Source organism: Vombatus ursinus, unplaced genomic scaffold (genome assembly GCF_900497805.2).
Source record: "Vombatus ursinus unplaced genomic scaffold, bare-nosed wombat genome assembly UNPS02014778.1, whole genome shotgun sequence".
Classification (NCBI taxonomy): domain Eukaryota; kingdom Metazoa; phylum Chordata; class Mammalia; order Diprotodontia; family Vombatidae; genus Vombatus; species Vombatus ursinus.
Window position 1 is genome coordinate 21,407,755 of NW_020954556.1, and position 24,045 is coordinate 21,431,799.

At 35.8% G+C, this 24,045-nt stretch overlaps 1 protein-coding gene across 2 annotated transcripts in view; it reads right to left on the minus strand.

The window, feature by feature from the left end:
* Window positions 1–24,045, minus strand: part of APLF (aprataxin and PNKP like factor) — a 66,032-nt gene that overhangs the window by 41,124 nt on the left and 863 nt on the right. For both annotated transcript variants that reach the window (XM_027865600.1, XM_027865602.1), the window contains exons 2-7: window positions 19,728–19,799; window positions 12,432–12,598; window positions 8,187–8,391; window positions 7,572–7,701; window positions 2,082–2,242; window positions 143–513 (exon numbers count right to left, since the gene is read on the minus strand). In XM_027865600.1, the coding sequence (XP_027721401.1) occupies window positions 143–513; window positions 2,082–2,242; window positions 7,572–7,701; window positions 8,187–8,391; window positions 12,432–12,598; window positions 19,728–19,799 (1,106 nt within the window). The remainder of the gene's footprint in view (window positions 1–142; window positions 514–2,081; window positions 2,243–7,571; window positions 7,702–8,186; window positions 8,392–12,431; window positions 12,599–19,727; window positions 19,800–24,045) is intronic.

Genomic DNA, 24,045 nt, shown 5'->3' on the forward strand with positions numbered 1-24,045 from the left:
AACCACCACTTTATAAACCAATGTGTTAAATCACACCTTTTTCAAATTTCAGGGAACATGCTTTGTCCTCTAATATATCTGTATCCTTAGTGTAATGAGTCTGGTAATATACAGAATTCTATTGTATGCGATCCCTTTTTACCTGTAGCAACTTGCTCCATAAATGCAAGGTGTTTTCCTGGGATGATTTCCCCCAGAATCTTGTGGAACAGCTATGCTTTTAGTTGAACTCGACGCTTCAAGGTCAGAGCTCATTTCTAGGTCAAGTTCTGGGTCCTTATTCTGTAATATGTTGTCATGGTGACTCTTGGGATTCCCAGAATATTCCATGGGCACATCTTTTTCATATTCATCCATCTTATTTCCTTTGCTTCTAGGAGATGTTGTATGTTCACCCTCCTCATTATGGAGATTTTCATCGATTTGCTCTCCTGGGATTTCAGATCTTTCAGACTCGGCCTTAGTCATTTCTGTTTTATTTACACCTATTACAACAGATGGTCCACTCACTTCCTATAAAGACAAACAAAAAAAATTGAAACATATCCTCACTATAGGAAGCTTAAAATTACAGGATCCATTTTGTTGGCTCTCTACTGCATGCCTTACAAATGCATTTCCCAATCTTTAGAGAGATGCCTAGAACACCAGACAGTTAAGTGATTTGCCCAGGTCATATTGCTAGTACACTGCTTCTCCTGAACTAAAAAGATCAGATTTCAAAAGTTGAAATTTTAATTTTTTTCCTTGTGAATACCAAAATTGTCGATAATAGAAATGTACATTTTTTTTCACTACAGTTATTCTCTACTTCAAGAGATTTATGATCTCACTGACTTGGGTACATATTCCCTCCAATGGGGCAGATCAAAAACCATCCATGCTTTCTTATTCTGTTTGACTTTTGTCAGTCAATTAAAAGCACGTATTAAGCACTGACTATGTGTCAGACACTGTGCTAAGCTCTGGGAATACAAAGAGAGGCAGAAGACAGTCCTGGCATCAAGGGATTCAAACAACAGATGAAGAGAGATTCCAAAGTGGGGGTACCTCCTGACATAGTGCCTCCAGTCAAGCAGGCTGTCAATTATCCCCAGCTCTCACGACATGACTGACCCATCTCCTTTCCTGATCATCCTATCTGCTGCTTCTATTGCACAATTCTTCCTTGGTATCACGATCCAGTTTACGCTTGCTCTAGCTGTGTAAACACATCATTCTCCAGGTGTTCCACAAATTCACCGCATCAGAGATTGTGGTAGCATATGACTCTCGGCCATAGAGTGTCACTGTAGGAATGCTGGTACTAAAAAAATAAGCCCTTGTTTCAACAAGTTTTGGATCATAAGAAATACTGAATAATTTCCTAAAGGCAGTCTTTCTTGTTCTCTCATACTAAATTTTGGGTCAAATTCACTGCCTAGCTATAATGTATAACCAGTGTCTATAGCTAATGATAGACCTGACCTATCAGTTGCCCATTCAACTATATACCATAATTGAGACAACAGGCATTCTTCATCCACTTGGTTGTTCCTAGTGACTAGTTAGTTTGAACTCTTTTGAGTGATTAGGAGCCTAATTTAGTAGACTCTGTTATGTTTTGGAAGTGCAATTACCAGAGTCTCAACTATAAATAGAAGCATCCGAAGGCCCTCAGAATCTAGAATCTCTCTTCCTTTTGGACTCTGTGCTAGACCTCCGCAATAGTACAAACACCCGTGATAAGCATAACTCCCTACTTTATACCTGACTTAACATTAATAATCACTGAACAAAAACTTTTGTGTTCTTTAAAGGAATCTTTTATGATTTTTGACAAATAACTGGGAGACCTTACTGGAACAGAGCCTTTAGGGTAGAATTTTGCTCTACCAAGTCAAATACTTTTTTTCTGTAGTCAACAAACAAAAAGCAAAGTGGAATTTTGTACTATCTAGATATTTTAGTAAATATATGCCTGTAACAATGAAACTATAAACACTTCTGTTTCATATTGACATGACCATGCTATAATACACTCTTCCCATATAGAATACCTATAGAAGAAAAAGAAAAACTAAATTTTTTTTAAAAATTACCTTTGATGAACTGGTAGATTCTTCCTGATCAGTAACCCTGCACTTTTTCTTTAGGTCTTGTTCTGCTTCAATATTTTCTGAATTTTCTGAGGAAGACAACCTTTTTTGTCCTTTTGATGATGTTGGATATGTGCAGATTCTTCCTTTTGTTATTTCATTATCTTAAAAAATAAATTATATGCTATAAACTTCACTAGGTAACGTGATCACATTAAACTAATTTTTCATTTATATTAATGCCAACTTGTCCAATAATTACTTACAAAGTGGTTTTGAATTTCAATGTCTGATTTTTCTAGCAGAGAAGTCATAGGCAAATAGGATCACAGATTTAGAACAGAAAGTGATTTCAACCATCAATCCAACTCCTTCCTTTCACAAAGGTGGAAAGAGAAGCCTACAGAAGTGAATTCAAACTCGGGACCTGCAATCCTAGATCCAGATGGCATCATCCTACATCGTCCATATGCTAAATTAATGTTCTCTCATGCAATGTTAATAAATTTTATATATGTGTTTTATATATGTGTAGGCACTAAGGAGATGTCACTTTATGTAAATTATGACCTCCCCATAAATGACAGACAATTCAAAATTTTATCAATAAACTATGGCTTAATATGCTTGAAGCCATATCACAGGCAATATAAAGCCAAATGTGAATACAACTGAAATATTTTGAGGGACTGGCCCTCTCAGGGGTAAAAAATAGCAACTTTCTTTAAAAAGTCAAGTCAATAAGCATTAGCTATCTACTGCAGGCCTGCACAACCTGCGGCCCACAGGCCACTAGCGACATATCAAAAGATTTTGGGTGGCCAGCAAAAAATGTAGAGGAAAATATGCTCCACATTTTCTGTGGGCCGCCAAAAATTCTTTGGCATGCCTGCAAGTTGTAATTGGCATGTGGGTCGTAGGTGTGCAGGCCTGGTCTACTGTGTGCCAGGCACAGTGCTAACTGCTGGGGGAAACAGCGAAACTTTAATTGTTAACATGTACATTTTACCAAGCTGCTTCCCAGATACTTCCTAGCCAAAAGGTAAACTGGTTTTGCATTCAATAAATGATCCAATACACCTCTCTTATTTCAAAAAGCCCTGTTTTTGCTGAGGGTACTATCCTAACAATACAGGTCCCAATCTCTTGCATTTAGACATTTCCTTGTTATGGCAATAATAACCAGGCAGCCAATTCTGATTACAAACCTTTCCTAAAATATATAGGCTGGTTGTCATACAGTAGATAATACAGTCTTGTCAGCTGACTTTTCTTGCTTGGTAAGACCTACCCAACTGGAGTCCCACTAGCATGGCCCTCAAAAACTAAAAACTCAGGGTTACTTCCATATCATAATGAAGCACCAGAACAAGCCTTTAGTGAAAGAAAATGAAGTCATGAAAATATCATCTCATCCTACACAAATATCTCCAAGTAGGATGCTTGAAATATGCCTAAAAGTAAAAACAATTGTCATTTTAATGCATAATTCAAACTAGAAAACTTTAGTAGCTTAAGTACTAGTTAATAAGTATCACATTCCACTTAGCCATATAAATAATCTTTTTCTATGACAGAGTCACAATTCAGAACATGCTTTAATGCATTCTCCATTTATATTAGCATAATTATGCATAAATATAAATTTTAGTTTTTTGAGAGTACAGAATGTTTCATTTTTTTAACTTCTATGCTCCTCAGTGCAAAGCACAAAGTCTGCACCATAACTGGCACTTAATGACTGTTTGTTGACTGATTGATTGTTAATCATGAAAGTACTTTAATATAACTTAGGAATATATTTGTCTTTAAATAGAGGATCACATAGCTTCCTTTACAGAAGACTAAGGCACAGAAGTAACAAGAGCTGACTTTTGTATACCTGATTATATGAAGCATAATATATACATTATTTCATCTGACATTCAAAGTAATCTTGTGAGGTGTGTAGTGGTGTGGCAGCTTGCCAGTTAGCCTTGCAGTCTGGAAGACATGAGCCTGTGATACCTGGGATACCATAGCAGAAAAATCACTGGCTCTTGACAGTCAGAGGAGTTGGGTTCCAATTCTGCTTCTGATGCTTACTACCTGCACAACCTTGTATCAGACAATTTCCTTGTGCTTTAGTTTTCTAATCTGTAAAAATGAGGGGGTGAGAGGTGAGGTGGCCTCTGACATCTTCTCTTTCAGCTCTAGATCAATGATTCGTAGTATACTAGCTATGTGACTATAAGCGAGTCTCTTAATCTCTCCAAGACTCTGGCAACTTTATAAAACTAAGTTACAAATGAGCTGCTCGTCTGTACTGGGGGAAGGTAATTCTGCACAGGAGCTCCCTGCACGCTTTCTTCCTTTCTCGATTTAAAAAAATATGAGGAAACTGAATCTGATTCTTCCAATTGACTTGTCCGTGGTCACACAGCTACTAAGTGGTAAAGCTGGGGCTGGACTAACTGCTGTGAATATTATTTGTATTCTGTGATGATTCAGAGATTCTGCAAGACCCTGTGGAACATCAGATCATCCATATGAATATTGTTATTGTATAATATTCCCACTGTATACTGTACAAGGTGCTTTTATGGCCCAAATCTGTGCTGAACTACAAACAAAACCTGAAATTGGGGATTGCAGAGAAAACTCTTCTTACTTAAGCTGCAGCTGATACATGTATTCCTCATATATGGAATTCCATCTCCTATCTCTGTGACTTTGCCACATACACACACATGCCTGGAATGTACTCCCTTAACTCTATCTCATAAAATCCATCTCTTCCTTAATAATGAAATCCAAATATCACCTCCTTGAAGTCTTACACTGCTAATGCCCTCCCTCCTAAGCTACCTTGTATTTAACTAGCTTATATTTATTTATATGTATCCTCTTCATACTTATTCTGTATGTATGTGCGTATATATGTATATATACGTATGTGTATATATACACACACACGCACACACACACACACACATATATACACACACACGTATTCTTTGTATCTGTATCTCCAGCATCTTGCACACAGCCTGGTACACAGCAGGTATTTAATAAATGCTTAATAATTGATTATGAAGTCCATACTAGAAAATATTTTCCTGCCTTAAAAAAAAAACAAAAACATTTAACACAAGAAGGTTTTAGCTGGCCTAAATGCAGTCAGAAGAATCATATCATAACACTACAGACTTCTAAGAAAATGACAGACCTGAGCACAAACCATTTTTTTTCACTGCCATTTTGAAGGTTCTATCTTTTTCATTTAAGTACATTGTGTTCTACATTAATATGTGTTGAGAACATTATCAAAATGACCTCATTTTCCAAAGCATAGCACACAAAAAGGTGCTTCAAATTTAATCTGGAATCCTGACAAGTGGAAGATAATAATAGCTGATGGTAATTTGCGGGGAAATATGTTTTAACCAATTATGAAGAAAGTTATGTGAGCAATTTTGTTGAATAAATTCCACCAAAAAATCAATTGCTGGGCAGAAGACAGTCCATTTCAGTATAATTGTTTGTCAGGTTGTCTTAAATACTGGAAGTTTCTATTCAAGATCTACTCTGATTCTTGGATTCTCAAAGGCCATCCCAGCCAAACACAAACTCATGGTGGGAGGTCCTAACAAGCTGAAAGGGCTTCAAGTAGGAGCCTGGTATCAATGAGCATTTAGTAAGTACCTAACAGGTATGCTCGACACCAAGGACAAATGCAATGAAAGAAATCCCCACCCAACGCTCATTTTCTTACAAGGTAGATGAGTACATGTATAAATGTACACAGATTCAGAGATGGCCTGTGATTTCATTATTATGGTGGACCTGATAAGGAACTTCCTCTACCAGTGCAGATCTATGACTTCAAGTGTCAGAGCTGCCTAAACCACTGTCACGTTAAGTGACTTGTCTAGGGTTGCAGAGAGAGCAGGTGTCAGTCACAACTTGAACCCAGGTCTTCTGAGCTCAGAGGCTGGCTCTCTAGGCACTGTATCGGGGTATCAAACTTAAATAGCAATGGGATCCACTAAGCCATACATCAGGATCCTTGCAGCCACATACTGACTTGGAAAACCACAAATTTTTACTACCTATGTTCTATTGTATTTTTATTTATTTTGTTAAATATTTCCCAACTGCATTTTAATATGGCTCGGGTCCAAACGGGACTTCTGAGGCTGCAACATGGCCCATGGGTTGTGCTTTGCCCTATCTCATGAGGCCTCTCAAGTATATGTAGTGAAAAAATATTTTTAAAAAATATAAAGTTATTAACTATAAGGTAGTTTCCAGGGAAGGCACTAGCAGTTCGGTTATCAGGAAAGAGTGACTCAGAGGGATTAGACCACAAGGGCTTGCATTTAATGTATTTTTTACCTCCAGGCCATCACTTCAAGGTAGAGGGGAGGAGGTGGAGCTGAAAAGACCTCCTAGAGATGGAGGCCTTTGAACTTGAAAGAATCCAGGGATGTGAAGAGACAGAGGTGAGGAATGAATGGCATTTCAGAAACGGCACAGCAAAGGCTGTGTGCAGGTGGTACATATGTAGAGATCAGCATGTAGGCTAGTACAGCTGCATCATAAAGTACATGAAGGAAAGGAAAATTAGAGAAAACGGGAAATGTGGGAAGGGGCCAGGTACAGAAGAGCTCCAAGTGCCAAACATAGGTTTTTCCAACTGTAAATGTTCTTTTAAGTCTGCATTATACCTGAAACTCTGTTGTTCACGATCTAAGGTAAAGTTTATAAAAAGGTATGATATTTTTTCCCCAGTTAGTCACGTGGAAAAAATAGCAGCTGACTATAAAAAGAGTATTGTTCATTTTTGCTGTGAAAACAAAACAAAACCAAACAAAACAAAACACTAAACTAGGAGTCTGGAGACTATGTTCCAGGCCCCACATGTCTAGTAATTGTGTAAAAGTAATCTTGAACAAGCCTTTTAACTTCTCTGAGACTGTTTCTTCAACTGTAAAATAAAGCTTTGGACTAGATCATCTCTAAGGACCTTGAGAGCTCAAAAATTCTACAATTCTGTTATTACAGTAATAAAACAATGGGAATTCTGAATTGGTTAGACTGTTATTATAATGTTTCCATCTCTTACTAGGCTGAAATTTGCAAGGTCAACTCTATGAAGAACGAATATATTTCCTTGGCATATTATATCTCTAACCGAAGTAGCTCCCAGAAGAAGAGCAGTGATTACTCAGTAGTACAGGTCAACTCATTAGGCTTTGAATTTTTATTAGTATGACAAATTTAGTATCATAGATGTAATAGAAGAAATCCTTTGTTTCAAAAATAATCAGCTAAACACAAATGATAAAATATAAAACAATAACTTGTCTATTAACCTAGTCTTTGTGTGAACTTCTAAAATTCTTTTAATATTAGATAAAGATTAAAAATTATGATTTATAATTCATTGACTATTATAGCTAAATTCCTTCTGAAGAATTTATTCTATTAGTAGCAGAAAGATAAATTTACCTTCCTGGGCAAATGGTACCTCAAGGTTTTGAACATTTAGATCTCCCTGAACCATCCAAGATGGGAGGATTCGTTTCCTCTGGACAGAGTTTGGTTGCTCACTACTGTTGCCATATTTTGCAGGAAGAAGCTGAAAAAGTATTTATTTAATAAAATTAGAAGTTATGTGGCAGACAAAAGGACACGTGATTTTATCAAGGTGAGGAACCCAGCCAGAGTGGGACCTCACTTTGGCAACAGGATTTGGTGCAGGTCTTATTGACTCTGACTCCACCACTCTACCTCCTACATCACATCCATACTGCCTCTCTTAGTAATACTATTTGTAGATAACTTACCAATACAACTATACTTGTAAATTCAGAATTAGTTATTTTGTATAGAATCATCATTAAATAATCCATTATTAACTATTCAGGGAAGTTGCTAAATGCTTTGAAAGAACTCACCACCTTTATTCACCTTTGAAATGTTTGACATTTCTTAGATTAGCTTGCAAAACAGGTCAAACACAGAAACCCATGTTGCCTTGCTTATATCATACCTACTTCTATTTTTCTCCTGTCCTATCAAAAGAACTTCTAAAAATCAGATCAAATCTTAAAAAGTTCTCACCAAATTATTCTGGGGTATAGTGACTGGCATGGCTACTTCTGTTGTTTCCTCCAGCTCTGAGCACTGGCTTGAATTAATGTGTTTGGTACAATGTGACGGTGGTTCCACTGGAGAACTAGTACATTCAATAGTAACAGGAAAGCTATTTACAGGGGATGTGGGTGATTGATTGAATAGATCATCTTCATCAAGCATCTGACTATTTCTATAAAGTAAAAATTTATTTGTTAGTGAATTATGAGCTAGGAAACTTATGCCATTATAAAAAAATTTAACGACTACACTATAAACAGGGTTTTTCTAGGATCAATTGGCAGGCATTATGAATCATTCTCTCAAACTTAATCATTCAAAAGTCAAGTTTACTGTGTCGTATTAAGCACCTTTTTGATAATATTTAGAAAACTCTGCAAACATTAAAACACTACATAAATGTTGTTGCTGCTTCGTGCTGGGGATACAAAGACAAGAACAGTCCCTGCCTTAAGGAGCTTACATTCTATAGGGAGAAAACAGTATATAGACAAAAAAGTACATATAAATAGATTCAAACCAGATACAAAATAATTTAAAGGGTATGGCATAGCACATGAGGGAAGGGGTGGTTGTAACGGAAAGTATTCCTGTAAGAGATGACACATGAGCAAAGCCTTGAAGAAAGTGAAAAATTCTAAGAAGGAAAAGATAGAAGTACAATGATAGACAGGCTGTACAATGGCACAGAGACAAGAAATGGAGTGCTGCATAGGGAACAAGTAGACCAGTCAGCTGTAACAGAGTATATCAAAGAGCTATCTATGTGCAATAATCCCAGAAGGGTAGTAAGGAACTAGATTATGAAGGTCTTTAAACAGTCTGAGGAGTGTGTACTTTTAGAGACAGTTTAATATAACTCCTTGAACAGGGACAGAACAGGGTCAGCGTTGTGCTATAGGATTATCAATCTAGCAGCTCTGAAGGGAAGAGATTTGTGGGGCAGGGGGGGAAGCAGAGGAAAGAGAGAGTCGGGAAGAGACAGAGACAGAGAGAAAGAGAGGAGGAAGAAGGGGTAAAGGAGGAAGGGAGGGAGAAGATAAGAGACAAAGAGGAAGAAAAGGAGGGACAGAGAGATAGAAAAGAGGAGGAAGAGGGAGAGGAAATTTGGATCCTGATGGAGCTTTTTATTATATAGTAATAAGTAAGATTCTGGTAAAACAAAACTCTAAAAATCATCATAATGTCTTCACAAAAAAATTTAATGGAATTTTAACAATCTAAACATTTGATTTCTATTAACTATTTCACTAAGAAAGTGAGAAACAATTTGAAGCTAAAATTTTGGGAGTAATATGGGGAGAGGAAGCACCAATTTAATATTAATCAGGAGTAAATGCAAAACATTCTTGAAATTATAAATCAATGGTAAAAAGGATTTCATTTATGAAAATGTATTTTCATACAATTTTCAAGAACATCTCTGAAGTTAATCAAGGCACAAATATGAGAAATCCAGGATTGAGAAATAGAGAAATGCAGTAAGTTGTATTTTGAAGGACAGCTAACATAGAGTTAACAAGCCAATAAAATTAAATAGTGCAATTAAAAATCAAAGCAGGAAATATAACCGAGAGATAAAGGAGAAATAAAATTTAGAGAAAAGACAAATATGAAAAAGTATAGAAAATTAAGAAGAGGAATGGTTTTATTATTTTAAAAGAATAGAAATTTGGTAAGCTATTTTTATCATAAGTATGAATTCAATATTCCCACTAATTTTCTGAATCATATTCGCAATAATACAGGGCTCCCTGCAGGCATATGGAGAGTTCATACTTGTTTAAGAATAAGAGAACAACTTTTTTTCCCCAAAATCACTCCAAGCAAAGACTTAAAAATTCATTTCAAATAGAACACTTAAAAATTCTTTATGACATGGAACTATGTACATTACTTAACAAAAAAAAAGTCATATAACTTCAACTACTCTTTTAGAAGGAATTTATTTCACTATTATCCTAAATTGAAGAGACCCAGCAAAAAGATGCAGAGAAAATAATAAATCCTCTAAATAAGGAAAATAAAATAAGCAACTTAAGTTTCATTTAATCTGGCTTGCAGATAAACATGCAAAAATGACTGGTCTAATATATTTGTGAAGTTTACCACTCCTTTCTACACTCTTTCTATCATAGCAACAAAACACTAGATATTATAACAGTCTGACAGAAAATACAGCACTAGTACTTTGAGTCTTGTTTTCAGTTTTAATGAAAATATTTACTTTTCATAGACTTCCAGTCCCAATACTATTCCCTCAAACTCTGGACTTATGTTAATTTGTACAGATGTACTAAAGACTACCAAGTGCAGCATAATTTTTAAATTAACAGATTTTGAATAACTTTAGTCAATGAAGATGCACAAATTGGTTTTATTGGGAGGCCCAATATTTTCTTGACTTATCCTCAAGCACTTTTCAGAACATAATTTTTGGAGTTCAATTTATGTAGGGCAAAGAAGTGATTCTCAACTTTTCATGTTAGCAGCTGAGCCATTTGTTTAGAAAGAGTAACCCATACTATGCCTAAAGGGCTATAAAACTGTGCATGCCCTTTGATCCAGCAATACCACTTCTAAGGCTGTATCCCAAAGAGATAAGAAAAATGGGAAAAGGGCCCACATGTACAAAAATATTTATAGCAGCATTTTTTGTGGGGGCAAAGAACTGGAAATTGAGAGGATGTCCATCAATTGGGGAATGGCTGAACAAGTTGTGGTATATAAATGTAATGGAATGCTATTGTTCTATAAAAAATGGTGAAGAGGTAGACTTCAGAAAAACCTGGAAAGACTTGAATGAACTGATGCTGAGTGAAGTGAGCAGAACCAGGAGAACACTGTACACAGAAACAGCAACATTGTATGATGACCAACTTTGATAGACTTAGCTCTTCTCAGCAATGGAATGATGTAGACAACTCCAAAAGTCTCCTGATGGAAAATGCTATCCACATCCAGAGAAAGGACTATGAAGTCTGAATGCAGATCAAAGCATATTATTTTCTCTTTCTTTTGTTTTTTTGTTTTTCCTTTTTCATGGTTTTTCCCTTTTCTCATTCTTCTTTCACAACATGGCTAAGGTGGAAATATGTTTAATATGATCATACATGTATATCCTATATCAGACTGCATGCCATCTTGGGTAGAGAGAATGGGAAGGAGGAGGGAAATTTTAGAATTCAAAATCTTATAAAAGGGAATATTAAAAACTAAAAATAAATATTAAAAAAATACTCCAAAAAAACAAGAAGAAAGAAATAGTAAGCCATTCCAGTGTCGGCTATGAAAATATACTCAGTTCAAAAAACTGTAGGAAAGCTCATACTTTTTAAAAGGTAAGATATGCTGTCCCTTAGAGAAGAGTGCCGGTTTTAAAAACGAATATACAAACTGAGTAATAGTAACTTCACTTCACTTAACTGAAATATTAAAATCATTCTCCATTTCTCAGAAGTAGAACTAAGAGAAATTGGTAGAAATTGTAGAGAAATTTGAGGAGGGGGGGACTTCCTAATAATTAAAATCATTTTTAAATGGTAAAGTCTGCCTGGGGATGCAGAGGTTTCCTCACCAGCAATCTTGCAAGCGAAAGGCAGATGACCACTAACTGAGGATGTGATTTTTAATCAGTAGCAAAGATGGTCATCATGGTCCTTTACAACTGGAATTATGTGATTCTTTTCTGTTGCAGGAATTTCTCAGAATACACAGGGATATGAGTTTTAAATTACAGTGAATATCTGATAATCATTAGTTTCTTACTTCCTCAGCATTCCTATTCTATTATTTTTAGGGGAAGAGATCAAAGACATACTTTCATATGCCGCAGTTGTGCAAAGATAGAGAATAGCTATAAACTTTAAAGGCAAAGTACAAAGAAGGGAAATATTTGTTCCACTGAAGTCAATTCAATTTTTTGCTCTTGGCTTCACACTTGGCTCTGTTTAACGAAAAATAAATCTATTCTTACAGAGGATGGTAAGCACAAATCACAGATAAGCTTGATCACTTTTTAGGCATAACAATTATCCATGAAGTCAAAGGTTTTCTAAAACACAATCTCTAAAAATCACTCGGCTACTTGATTTCTTGTGTAGTTTGGTCTTAGAATGGTTTCTGGTTAGGTATTTATGGGCTTAACATCTATAAAGGAGAAACTGTATGGCAAATAGCATTCTTTACTATCATCAAATCAGAAGACCTTACCGTAAAGTGCATTCCACTTCAGAATGTGTAGAGAAAACATGGAAAATGTATTTGTCAACTAATAAGGAAAAACTATCTCCAGGATTCAACCGATGCCATTTATTTGTCTCCAATGGCAATAGCTGGTTCTTTTCAGAAGACTGATAAAAACAAGGATTTATATGGATCTGTCAAACAGAAAAATAACAATAAAGAATATATGCTATAATTTCCTTAGAACCAATCATCATTTCTTAAAAATGTAACAAAATAAAACTATATTCAAAAGATAAAACATTCAAGCAGTATATAATTTAGGTATAAAGTTGACCCTAAATATTTTCAAATATAACCACACTGACCACATCATTATGTATAACCATACAGAGGGTCATATCTTACATGATTCTTTGTGATGCCATTTGGAGTGTTCTTGTCAAAGATAATGGAGTGCTTTGCCATTATATACTTGCCCACAAAAAGAGAGAGAGAGAAATTTCTACTGTTCCCCCATAAAAGTGGCAATGCAAAGGAAGAGCAGGCTCACTAGGAAGCTTAGGTTGGTTCACACAAAAATTCATACTCACTTGTCCCTTTTCACCCAAAAAAGACATACAACTGAATATAGTCAACAGGAAAATACAATAAGTAAATTTACGACCTTATAAACATTTAACACAAAAACTAATTCCAGAAAAATTCTAAATCTAAAAATCTTATCATTTAAGAACAACTTCTCTACTATACCCTCTGTCTCAAAAATTTCAAGTAAAATTAAAGAATCAAGAAAAGGGTGATTAGCTGAGCCAACGTCCAATGCTTTACAGCCTTTGAGCTCAGTTTGAATTGGGTCTTTATGAAATAACTTTTTTAAAGTAAATTCCAATAATATGATCACATTTATATTTTAAAATGCAAATATAAAAATATGTTACAAAGCTAACTAAGTGATTTGCAGGTTATGGAATGACTAGTTAGACTTGGTGTTCCTTATTACTCTATAATTCTATATCTACCACTTTGTATTTTCTATGCCACTGTTTTCCTCTCTTAGTATACATGAAAGTTGAGCAGAAAGCTTACAGACCTATTAGAAGTCATTTTATATGCCAACATGTTAAAGGCTTGAAATTGGTTATTCTTTTTTCAATTTTTTATTCTTAGTCTAACAAATTGCAAATATTTCCATAAACAATGTAGAACAAAAAAAATTGTACATAAAGGTATGAATCTCTACTACAAGCTGCTTAATTTTTAAAATATATATTAAATACATTAAGTATATAATAAATTCAATACATTATAATAAATCCAATATATCAATTTCAAAACTGACCCACTGGTCTGTTGTTTTTTATTAACGATTCTTCTACTATGTTCATTTTTGTAGTACTTCAATAGCATTTAATTGATAGTTTTCTTTTCTATTTTTTTCACTCTGGTAACTCTAGACTTGCTGTCCCCCTGAACTCCTCCATCAAAATGAAAGAAGAGAAAACAAAACCCTTGTATCAAATATGCACATTCAAGCTAAACAAATCCCCACTGGCTGTGTCTGAAAACGTTCCATTTTCCACTTTGAGCTCATCACCTTTCTGAAAGGAGGTGGGCATTTTGCTTCATCATCAGTCCTGTGGAATTGTAGTTGGTCATTGTATTGAGCAGTCCTTAGTGGTTAACAGTTGTTTTTCTCTACAATGTTACCGTCACTTTATAAATTGTTCTCTGGCTTCAAGCTTACTTCACTATGAATAAGTTCATGCAAGTCTTCCCAAACTTATCTGAAACTATCACTTTTGTCATTTCTTACCATAAAATAATATTCTAGTGCATTCATATATCACAATTTGTTCAGCCACTCTCCAGCTGATGGGGAACCAGTTCAAAAAGAACTGTTAAATACCTATGCATATGGGGCTTTTTCTTCATTTGACTTCTTTGGGATAAAAATCTAATAGTGGGTCAAAGGGTATGCACAGATTAGTACCTTTTAAGTATAGTTCCAAATTTCTTTCCAAAATGGCTGGGCTAATTCACAGCTCGAACAGTGTATTAGTGTGCCCATTTTCCTACAGCCCCACCGATAATTATCATTTCCTTTTTTGCTATCTTTGACAACCTGATCAGTGTGAAATGGAACCTCAGAGTTCTTTTAATTTGTATCTCTCTAATTATTAATGATTTAGAGCATGTTTTCATGTTTATTGTCAGTTTGGATTTATTTAAGAAATGCCTATGATAAAGAGGATCAAGGAAGCTTAAAAAAATCAATTCGATAAAAATAAAAAGTTTTTGCACAAACAAAACTAATGCAGTTCAAATTAGGTAACTGAGGGGAAAAAACTCTGCAACAAGTTTCTCTGATAAAGGTCTCATATGCAAGATATATAAGGAGCTGATTCAAATATATAAGAACAAGAGCCATTCCCAATAAATAAATGGTCAAAGGATATGAACAGGCAGTTCCCAAAGGAAGAAGGTGTTAACAATTGCATTTAACAAAAAAAAAAAAAAAAAGACAGAAGGGAATTCCTGGTGAACAGACTCAATTTTTTGTTGGTGAAGTCTGAGATGAAGTCTTCAGCACAGAGGGTGTAGGGAGTACAGTAGGAGGTTTGTGAAGGGACAAAAAGATCTGTAACAAGTGGTGTGGTGTGGTAAAGTAGAAATAAATCAGGGTAAAATATTAGGATTACTTTGCTATAGTAAAGGCCCAATTAAGATTAGCTAGAACAAATTTAGAGTCAACCGAATCAACATGGTTTCATTATTTTCTCCAGTTCTGTTCAGCAGCAAGTAAGGATAAGTGAAAGAGATGGATGGTGAGAATAATCTAGGGTTATGGTTTGGCAAGGCATGATCATCAACAGGATAAGGGAGAAAGAGATTCAGAAGTGGAGGACAGTTTCGAGATAAACTAATGTATCAAGTAATTAATACTGAGAAAGAAGGAGAGTATAGACAGGGCAGGAACTGTTAAGGACTGTTAAGGGGTCCCCTGAACTTGTCTTTTTGAGTTGCCATATTTTCTAGAAACACTGGACCCCACAGCATGCAGGAGGCCCTGAATGTGTCAAAGATGAAGCCCTTCCCAGCTGACAAAATTTGGTGTTTGCATCCTAAACTGGACTGGTTGTGTCTTTGGGAATCAAGAAAGGCACCAGTCAGTCTTCACTAGACTGTGAAACTGTGCAGCTGGGACCCTTGTGGATAAGGAGGCCATCATATCTTCATGGTTCAGCAGTTCCCAAGGGGAAAAAATGTGGCTTTTGCCAAGGTGACAAAAAAAATACTTCAAGCAACCAGAAAAAAACCATTCAAATATCACTGAGCCACAGTCAGTATATATAAGACTTAGCAACTTCCACGTTAAAGAGGTGGAAGGCTTGGAATATGATATTCCAAAAGGCAAAGGAGTTAGGATTACAACCAATAATAACTTACTCAGCAAAACAGAGTATAATCCTTCAGGGGAGGAAATGGATGTTTAATGAAGTAGAGGAATTTCAAGCATTCCTGATGAAAAGACAGAGTTGAATTAAGAATATGACATTCAAATAGAAGACTCAAGAAATGCATAAAAAGGCAAACATGAAAGAAATCATAAAAGAATCGATAAAGTTAAACTGTTTACATTTCTATATGGGAACATGATACATGGTTAACTCCTAAGAATTTTATCATTATTAGGGGAGTTAAAAGGTGCGTACATAGACAGAGGACATAGGTGTCAATAGATTACACTAGAATGATCTCCAAAAAATTGAAGGGGTGAGAAAGGGGAAGGGAGAGGTAGAATGGGGAAAATTTTCTCACATAAAAGAAGCATGCAAGGAAGACCTTTTACATTGAAGGGGAAAATGGAGGTGGGGTGGAGGGCAATACTTGAACTTCACTCTCATTGGAATTGGTTCAAAGAAAGAAGACTATCTATACATACTCAGTTGCGTTTAGAATTGTAACTTACCCAATAAGGACACAGAAGGAAAGGGGATAAGAAAAAAGAAAAGGATGCTAAAAGGGAGAATAAATTAAGGAAGGCAGTGGTTAGAAGCAAAATAGACTTTTAAGGAGGGACAGGATAAAAAGGGAGTAAGAAACAGAAGAAAATGGGATGGAGGGAAATACACAGTTAGTAATCATAACTACGAATATAAATGGGATGAGTTCACCCACAAAATGGAAGCAGATAGCAGAAATGGATTAGAAACCAGAATCCAACAGTATGTTTTTACAAGAGGCACATCTGAAATAGAAACACACACACAGAGTTAAAATAAAGGGCTAGAGCAGAATCAAATATGCTTCGGCTAAAGTAAAAATGGCAGGAGTAGTAATCATGATCTCAGACAAAGAAAAAGCAAAAATCATTGTTGTTTAGTTGTGTTCAACTCTTCATGACCCCATGGACCATAGCACACTAGGCCCTACTATCCTCCACTCTCTCTCCAAGTCTGTCAAAGTTCATGTTTGTTGTTTGTATGATACCTCTTTATCTCAACTTCTGCCATCCCCGTTTCCCTTTGCCTTAAATCTTTCCCAACCTCAAGATCTTTTCCAATGAGCCCCATATTCTTATTATGAAACCAAAGTATTTAAGCTTCATATTTAGTATTTGACCTTCCAGTAAATAGCCTGAATTAATTTCTTTATTGTCTGATTTGATCTCCTTGCTGTCCAAAGGACTCTCAAAAGTCTTCTCAACACCACAACTCAAAGGTATCGATTAGTGGTATTCAGCTTTCCTTCTAGTTCAATTCCCACAACCATACATTGCTACTGGAAAAAACCATACTTTTGATTATATGAACATTGGTCAGCAAGGTGATGTCTCTGCTTTTTAATATTCTATCCAGATTTGCCATAGTTTTCTTTCCAAGGAGTATCTTTTAATTTCTTGACTGCATTCACTGTCTACAGTGATCTTTGAGTCCAAGAATATAAAATCTGACACTGCTTCCATTTTTTCTCCCTCCATTTGCCAGGAAGTAATGGAACCAGTTACCAAGATCTTAGTTTTTTTATGCTGAGCTTCAAGCCAGCTTTTACACTCTCCTCTTTCACCCTCATCAAGAGGCTTCTTAATTCCTACATATCTACATATCTAAGATTGTTTCTGTTTCTCCCAGCAACCTTAATTCTGGCTTTTGATTCATCCAGCCTGGCATTTCACATGATATACTCTACATATAAGTGAAATAAATAAGGCAACAATATACAGTTTTGTTGTACTCCTTTTCCAATCTTACACCAATCAGTTGTTCCATGTTTGGTTCTAACTGTGGCTTCTTCGCCCTCATACAGGTTCCTCAGGAGACAAGTAAGATGATCTGGTACTCCCATCTCTTTCAGGACTCACCACATTTTGCTGTGATCCACACAGTCAAAGGCTTTAGTGTAATGAATGAAGCAGAAGCAGATGTTTTTCTAGAACTCCCTTGCTCTCTCCAAAATCCAGCAAACGTTGGCAATTTGGTCTCTAATTTCTCTGCTAATTCAAAAATCAGCCAGCTCTTCTGGTAATTCTCGGTTCACATATTGTAGAAGCCTCACTTGCAGAATCTTAAGCATAATCTCACTGGTATGTGAAATGAACACAACTGCCCAACAGTAATATTGACAATCAACATCTTTTAAGTAAGTTTCTCTGATTAAGGTCTCACTTCTCAAATACATACTGAGTATAAAACAGAGTCAAACTTATAAAAATAAAAGCCACTCCCCAATTGAAAATGGTCAAAAGATGGAAACAAGAAGTTTTCAGAAGAAATCAAAGCTACCAATAGCCATATTAAAAAATGTTCTAAATCACTACTGATTAGAGAAATGCAAATTAAAACAACTCTGTGGTACCACCTCCCACCTATGGGAAATGACAAATGCTGGAATGAATGAGGAGAAAACAGGTACACTAATGAACTGCTGGTGGAGTAGTGAAATGATCCAACCATTTTAGATAACAATTTGGAACTATGTCCAAGGGGCTACAAAACTGCATACTCTTTGACTCAGCAACACCACTACAAAGAAATCAAAGAAAAAAGGAAAAGGACTTCTATATACAAAAATATTTATAGCAGCTCTTTTTGCAGTGGCAAAGAATTGGAAATTCAGGGGATGTTCATAAATTGGGGAGTAACTAAACAAGTTGTGGCATGCGATTGTGATGGAAAACTATTTTGCTGTAGAAAATAACAAGTGAGGGGGTGATATCAGAAACACATGGCAAGACCTATATGAACTGATGCAAAGTGAAGTAAGAAGAATTGGGAGATCGTTGTGCACAGTAATAGCAATGTTGTGATAATGATCAACTATGAAAGATTTGGCTGCTATGATCAATACAATTCAATTCAACTCAACTCCATGAACATTTATTATGTGCTACTATGTACAAAATAGTGTATAAAGTATTGAGGATACAAAGATGAAAAATGATGCTAACAAGATACTAACCAAGGTAAGTACTATAAAACAGACATTTCTGGCTGTTAGACATTAAATTCTAATGAGAGAGGCATTTAAAAATGACTCAATAAAACAATCTCTGGAAATCTTTACTAAAACCAATAGAAAACCAAAAGAGAACAAAAAGAACACAGTGATTCAGAGAGAGCAAAAAAATGAAGGCCTATAAACAAGATTCCACTAAGCTTTGTATTAGTGCCCTTCTTTATACCTGATGTTTAATGTCATATCATACTGCCAATCAAGAAAGAACACGGACTTATACACGCATTTCTTTCATTCACATAATTCATTTGGAATACAGAAGAGAATGACAACATCACAGAGTCTCTGAAATCACAGTCTGGGAAGTCTGTCTCATTCAGAAATACTATAGAGCAAAAGTATTTTTAAGTCCTAGAACTCAGCAGAAGTTCTTAAATTTCCTTTAAAACCCTAAGCTGAGTAGTGGCTAAATTTTGTAGTTTTTTGAAGCTAAACTAGGATATGGGCAGGTTTTTGTTTTCTTTTGTTTTGCTTTGTAAAGAATAACTACAGCATATAGTAGCTACATTATTCTCCCGAAGACTATTACATACTATTATGTTTTTCCTTACAAGATTTCATTTAAAATAGGGTTAACCTAGGTAATAATATAAATTAATATTAGTACCAACCAATCTTATGTATGACAGCACTGCTTGGGAAAGAAATAGGTAACTTGTACCAACATCTCCTAACTATATATTAGCACTGCATTTCTAGCTTTACTTCTTTATTTTCCATTAGCATGCAAAATCAGCTTTCCAGACTCAGAAGGTAAGAAAAAAATTAAGTCATTAATAGAAGAGGAATTATTAACAGATTTACCGGTTTGATTCGAAGTTGATCACCTACCACCTCCAGGATGGCATGTTTTCTTGATATTTTTTTGTCTGTTATCTATAAAAAGAAATTTAAAGAATATGATCATCTCAATGCATGTTTAAATAAAGCAAGAAATAAAATGTGAGATGAATTAAAACTACAAAGGTACAGTTAGTTTATATTTAAGCCAACTATCAAAATTTGCAAGGCCCACAGAATACTAGATCTAAATGAATTCAAACAGCCATTAAGAATTGAAACAAAAATTCAAAATGCTCTTTGTAAGACTAGAACTGTACTTCAGACTACTTATGCCCATGTTCTCAAATGTACCACCCTCATAATATCACAAATGTGAACAACGTAAGTTAGCATTTTGGGGGTTCTACTTAAAAGCCTATTCTAAATAGTGGTGTAATTTTTCCAAATACAATCATTTTGAGAGCACTTCCTCCTCCTTCCCACTCAGCAGAGGACCTTGCCTCCTATTTTACTGAAAACAAAGGCCTTGAGCTTTCCTTTCTGGTTTACTACTAACCTCAAAATCCCTATTCATCATCCCCCACAATCTCTCCTCCAATGTTCCAGGTTCTGATGAGGAGATGGGCCTTCTCTTCACCAATGCCAACTCCTCCAATTATGCTATTAATCTTATATCCTCCATTAATCTCCTCTCTTAATCTCTCCTTTTCTTTCATCTTCAGTCTCTCCTTATTCACTAGCTCCTTCCCTCCTACCTCATATCCAAGTCTTTTCCATCCTTAAATCTTCATCCTTCACCTGATTTTGGCATTTCCTCAACTTACTACAAATGCTTCTCCTCCAAGCTTCCCCTTAATTAAAACCTTGCCTCACACCATTTTCCTTCAATACTCTTCAATGGAAATTGTTTCTACTCCCTAAGTCCTACAAACTTTCTCTTCACTTTAATCAAAATCTCCAAACCTTTCACATTTATTAAGCATCTACTATGTGTCAGGAACTGTTCTAAGCACTGAAAAAAAAAAAAGAAAGGCAAAAACAGTCCCAGCCCTGAAGGAGCTTACAATTTAGTAAGGAAAGACACCATACAAAGTGAAGCAGAACAGGAGTCGAGGGAGGGGAGAGATGGGTAGGTTCAGGACAGACAGGGAAGGTGAGGAGAAGAAGGTGAAGTCCAGAGTAATGTAGCTGGGGAAATGAAGGGCCTGTGGTAAGCACTGGGTCACAAAGAAAGGCAAAAAAGAGTCCTAGTTCTCAAGGAAATCACAGTCGAAAGGAGGAAGCAACATGCAGACAATTTTTTACGAACAAGATACATACACAAGATAAATTAAATAATCAAGGGAGGGGCAGCACTACCCTGGATGGGGATCATGGCTGTCCCTGTAAAAGGTAGTCCCTCAGATATCCAGTGTGCTGTGACTTGATTCTGAAGAAAAAAATATTTCTTATAAAATACACAGCCAATTTGTTTAAGTTGACAGAAAGAAGATTCTTAGTGTAAAAATACAAGTTCTACCTGGATGTCTTGTCTACTTGCCATTTCACAGAATTTCATAGTTCAAAGGACCTCAGAGGACATCTTGCTCATACCTGAACATTCTATCATTCTCCCCCTACGGCTTTTCTTCTCCAGGCTAAAAATTCCAAATTCCTTTAATCCATTCCCATATAGCATAAACTCAAGGCCTTTCACCACCCCAATTTCCTTCCTAAAGAGGACAATTTCTACTTTTATCAATGTCTTTCCTAAACTATGATGCCCAAAAGTGAACACAATGTTCCAAGTGTGGTTTGACCATGTCAAAATACAGAGGAATCTCTTTATTATGAGAAGCTATGCCTCTTCTAATGCAAACAAGTTTCTTGGTTGCCAAGTCACATTGCTGGCTCATACTGAAACTAAAACTACTAAAACACTAAAAACGAAAAAACTTGTTCTGACAAACTACTATTTAACTATTCCACTGGTATCTTATATTTAGGCCAATTTTTTTGAACCAAAGGGTAAAAATTTTGTAATTCCTATATCATTTTACTTTTATAAATTCAGCTCAATATTCCTGCTTTGCAAGATATTGTGAATTCTGACACTCGCATTCATCACGTTAGCTATGCTTCCTAGTTTTGTTTCATCTGAAAATTTAACAAGCAAGCTATGTATGCCTTTTTGAAGTCAGTGATAAATATTTTAAATGAAGTGGGCCAAGTACAAATCCCTGGAGTGCTCATTACATTGAAGACTTCCTTCCAAGCTGACAGGGAACCAACACTGACAACCGCTTCTTGGGCTCTGGCAATTCAACTACTCTAATTCCGAATCCAGCTAATTGTATTATAACCTAATCCACATCTCTCCATTCTTTCCACAAAAATAACATGAGACAAGTTATCAACAATGCTTTGCTAAAATCTGGGGAAATTCTATGGCACTTTCCTAACCTACCATTCTAATAACCCTATCAAAAGAGTTAATAATGTTAATTTCATATTCTTATTAAAATTACATTGGATCTTTCTGACCATCACTTCCCTTTCTACATGTTCACTATCTCTTTAATAATTAGTTCTGGAATTTTTCCATTAATAGGAATCAAGCTCATTAGCCCAATTTTCAGACTCTATTCTCTTCCTATTTGTGAAAATAAGGAAAATATTTGCCCTTTTCCAATCTTGTAGTACATCTCCTGTTCTCCACAATCTTTTGAAAATGAACGTCAGTGATTCAGCAATCACACCCGCCAGTTCCTTCAGTAAATGGAAAATGAACATGACCAAAATGGAAGTGGTTATCTTCAAAACCACCACTTTTGTTGAAGCCAACACTATCTCCCCACTGATCCAGATTCAGAACTTCAGTCAATCTTGACTATTTCCTTGACCTCATGCCCATTTAGTTTCTTCCACCTCCAAAATATTTCTCGTACTTATGCTCTCCTCTCTACTCACATAGCCAGCAGACTATTTCAGGCCTTTGTCATCTAACACCTGGACTCCTGTAATAGCCTACCTGCTTCCAATCTCACCTTTCCATTCTACCCAACACAGCTGTCAAAATAATATTCCTACAATACATATTTTAACAGGTCATTCCTCTGCTCAAATATCCTCAGTAATGCCCTGTTGTTTGTAGGATAAAATACAAACTTCTCACCTCAGCATTTAAGGTCTCATGCACTCTCTGGCTGCTATCTAGTTTTCTTCTTTAATAATAAATCCCCTTTGCAAACTCTCCATTCTAGCCAAACTGGAAAACAGGAACTAGTAAACTTTTCCTCAAAGCTTATTTCCTGCTTCGAGTCATTGGTAAAACTCATTCCAGGTGCCTGAAATCCACCTGCTTTTCATTATTGCCTCTCAGGTTCCATTTCCTCTGTGAAGACTTTCTAATAGTCCCAAGTCGTACTCGTTCATCCGCCTTAAAATTATTTGTATTATGTTTTGCGGACAATATGGCAGAAATTATTTTTGTCCTTGTATCCTAACTACCTGGCAAAATGTCTTGTACACAGTTATAACTTAATGTTTCTTGATTTGGAAGTTGAATACAAAGTCTTTGGAAGAAAGGCTTAGCACCTTCAAATGGAGTTTAGCAGATGCAAACCAAGTCTTTTATTTTCTAAAAAAAAAAAAAAAAAAACCCCACCAAAACTCTCACACCATCCATTCAAATAATTGAATGTTAGACTATCTATGCAGGGAAAATGTTTAAATTCTTGAATGCCTGTAAAATTCTTGAGTAGTAATATGGTAGAAACCATACTGCTCTTGGGAGTCATACTCCAATGACAGTCCCAACTTTGCCATTTGTATTACTAGCTGTGACTTAGGTCATACTTAACCTGTCTAGTCCCAATTTCCTCACCTGGAAAATAAGGACGTGGGACTAGATTATCTCTAACAATTGCCCTTCCAGCTCTAATATTTCAAAAGCACCTTTTATCCTTGCTTTTTGAACAAGAAGTTTTATGGACAAAGCAGAAAGCACCAAACTTAGGAATCAGGAAAACCTGAGTTCAAATCCTGCCTCAAACACTTCCTAGCTGGGTGACCCTGAGTAAGCCACTAAATCTCTTAGTCTGTTTCTTCACCGGTAAAATAGGGATAATATCAGCTCCTATCTCACAGGGTTGAGGATCAAATCAGACAAAACATATTAAGGATTTTGCAAACCTTAAAGCAATATATAAAGGCTATTATTTAGTACTATTATTATTAACAGCCTTCGAATCCACCTCTGCCACTGTTACTTTCTGTCTGCATCTCAGTTTTCCCATCTGCAAAATAAGGACACTGGACTAGAGATGCCTTTTGGCACTAAAATAATCCTCTATACACG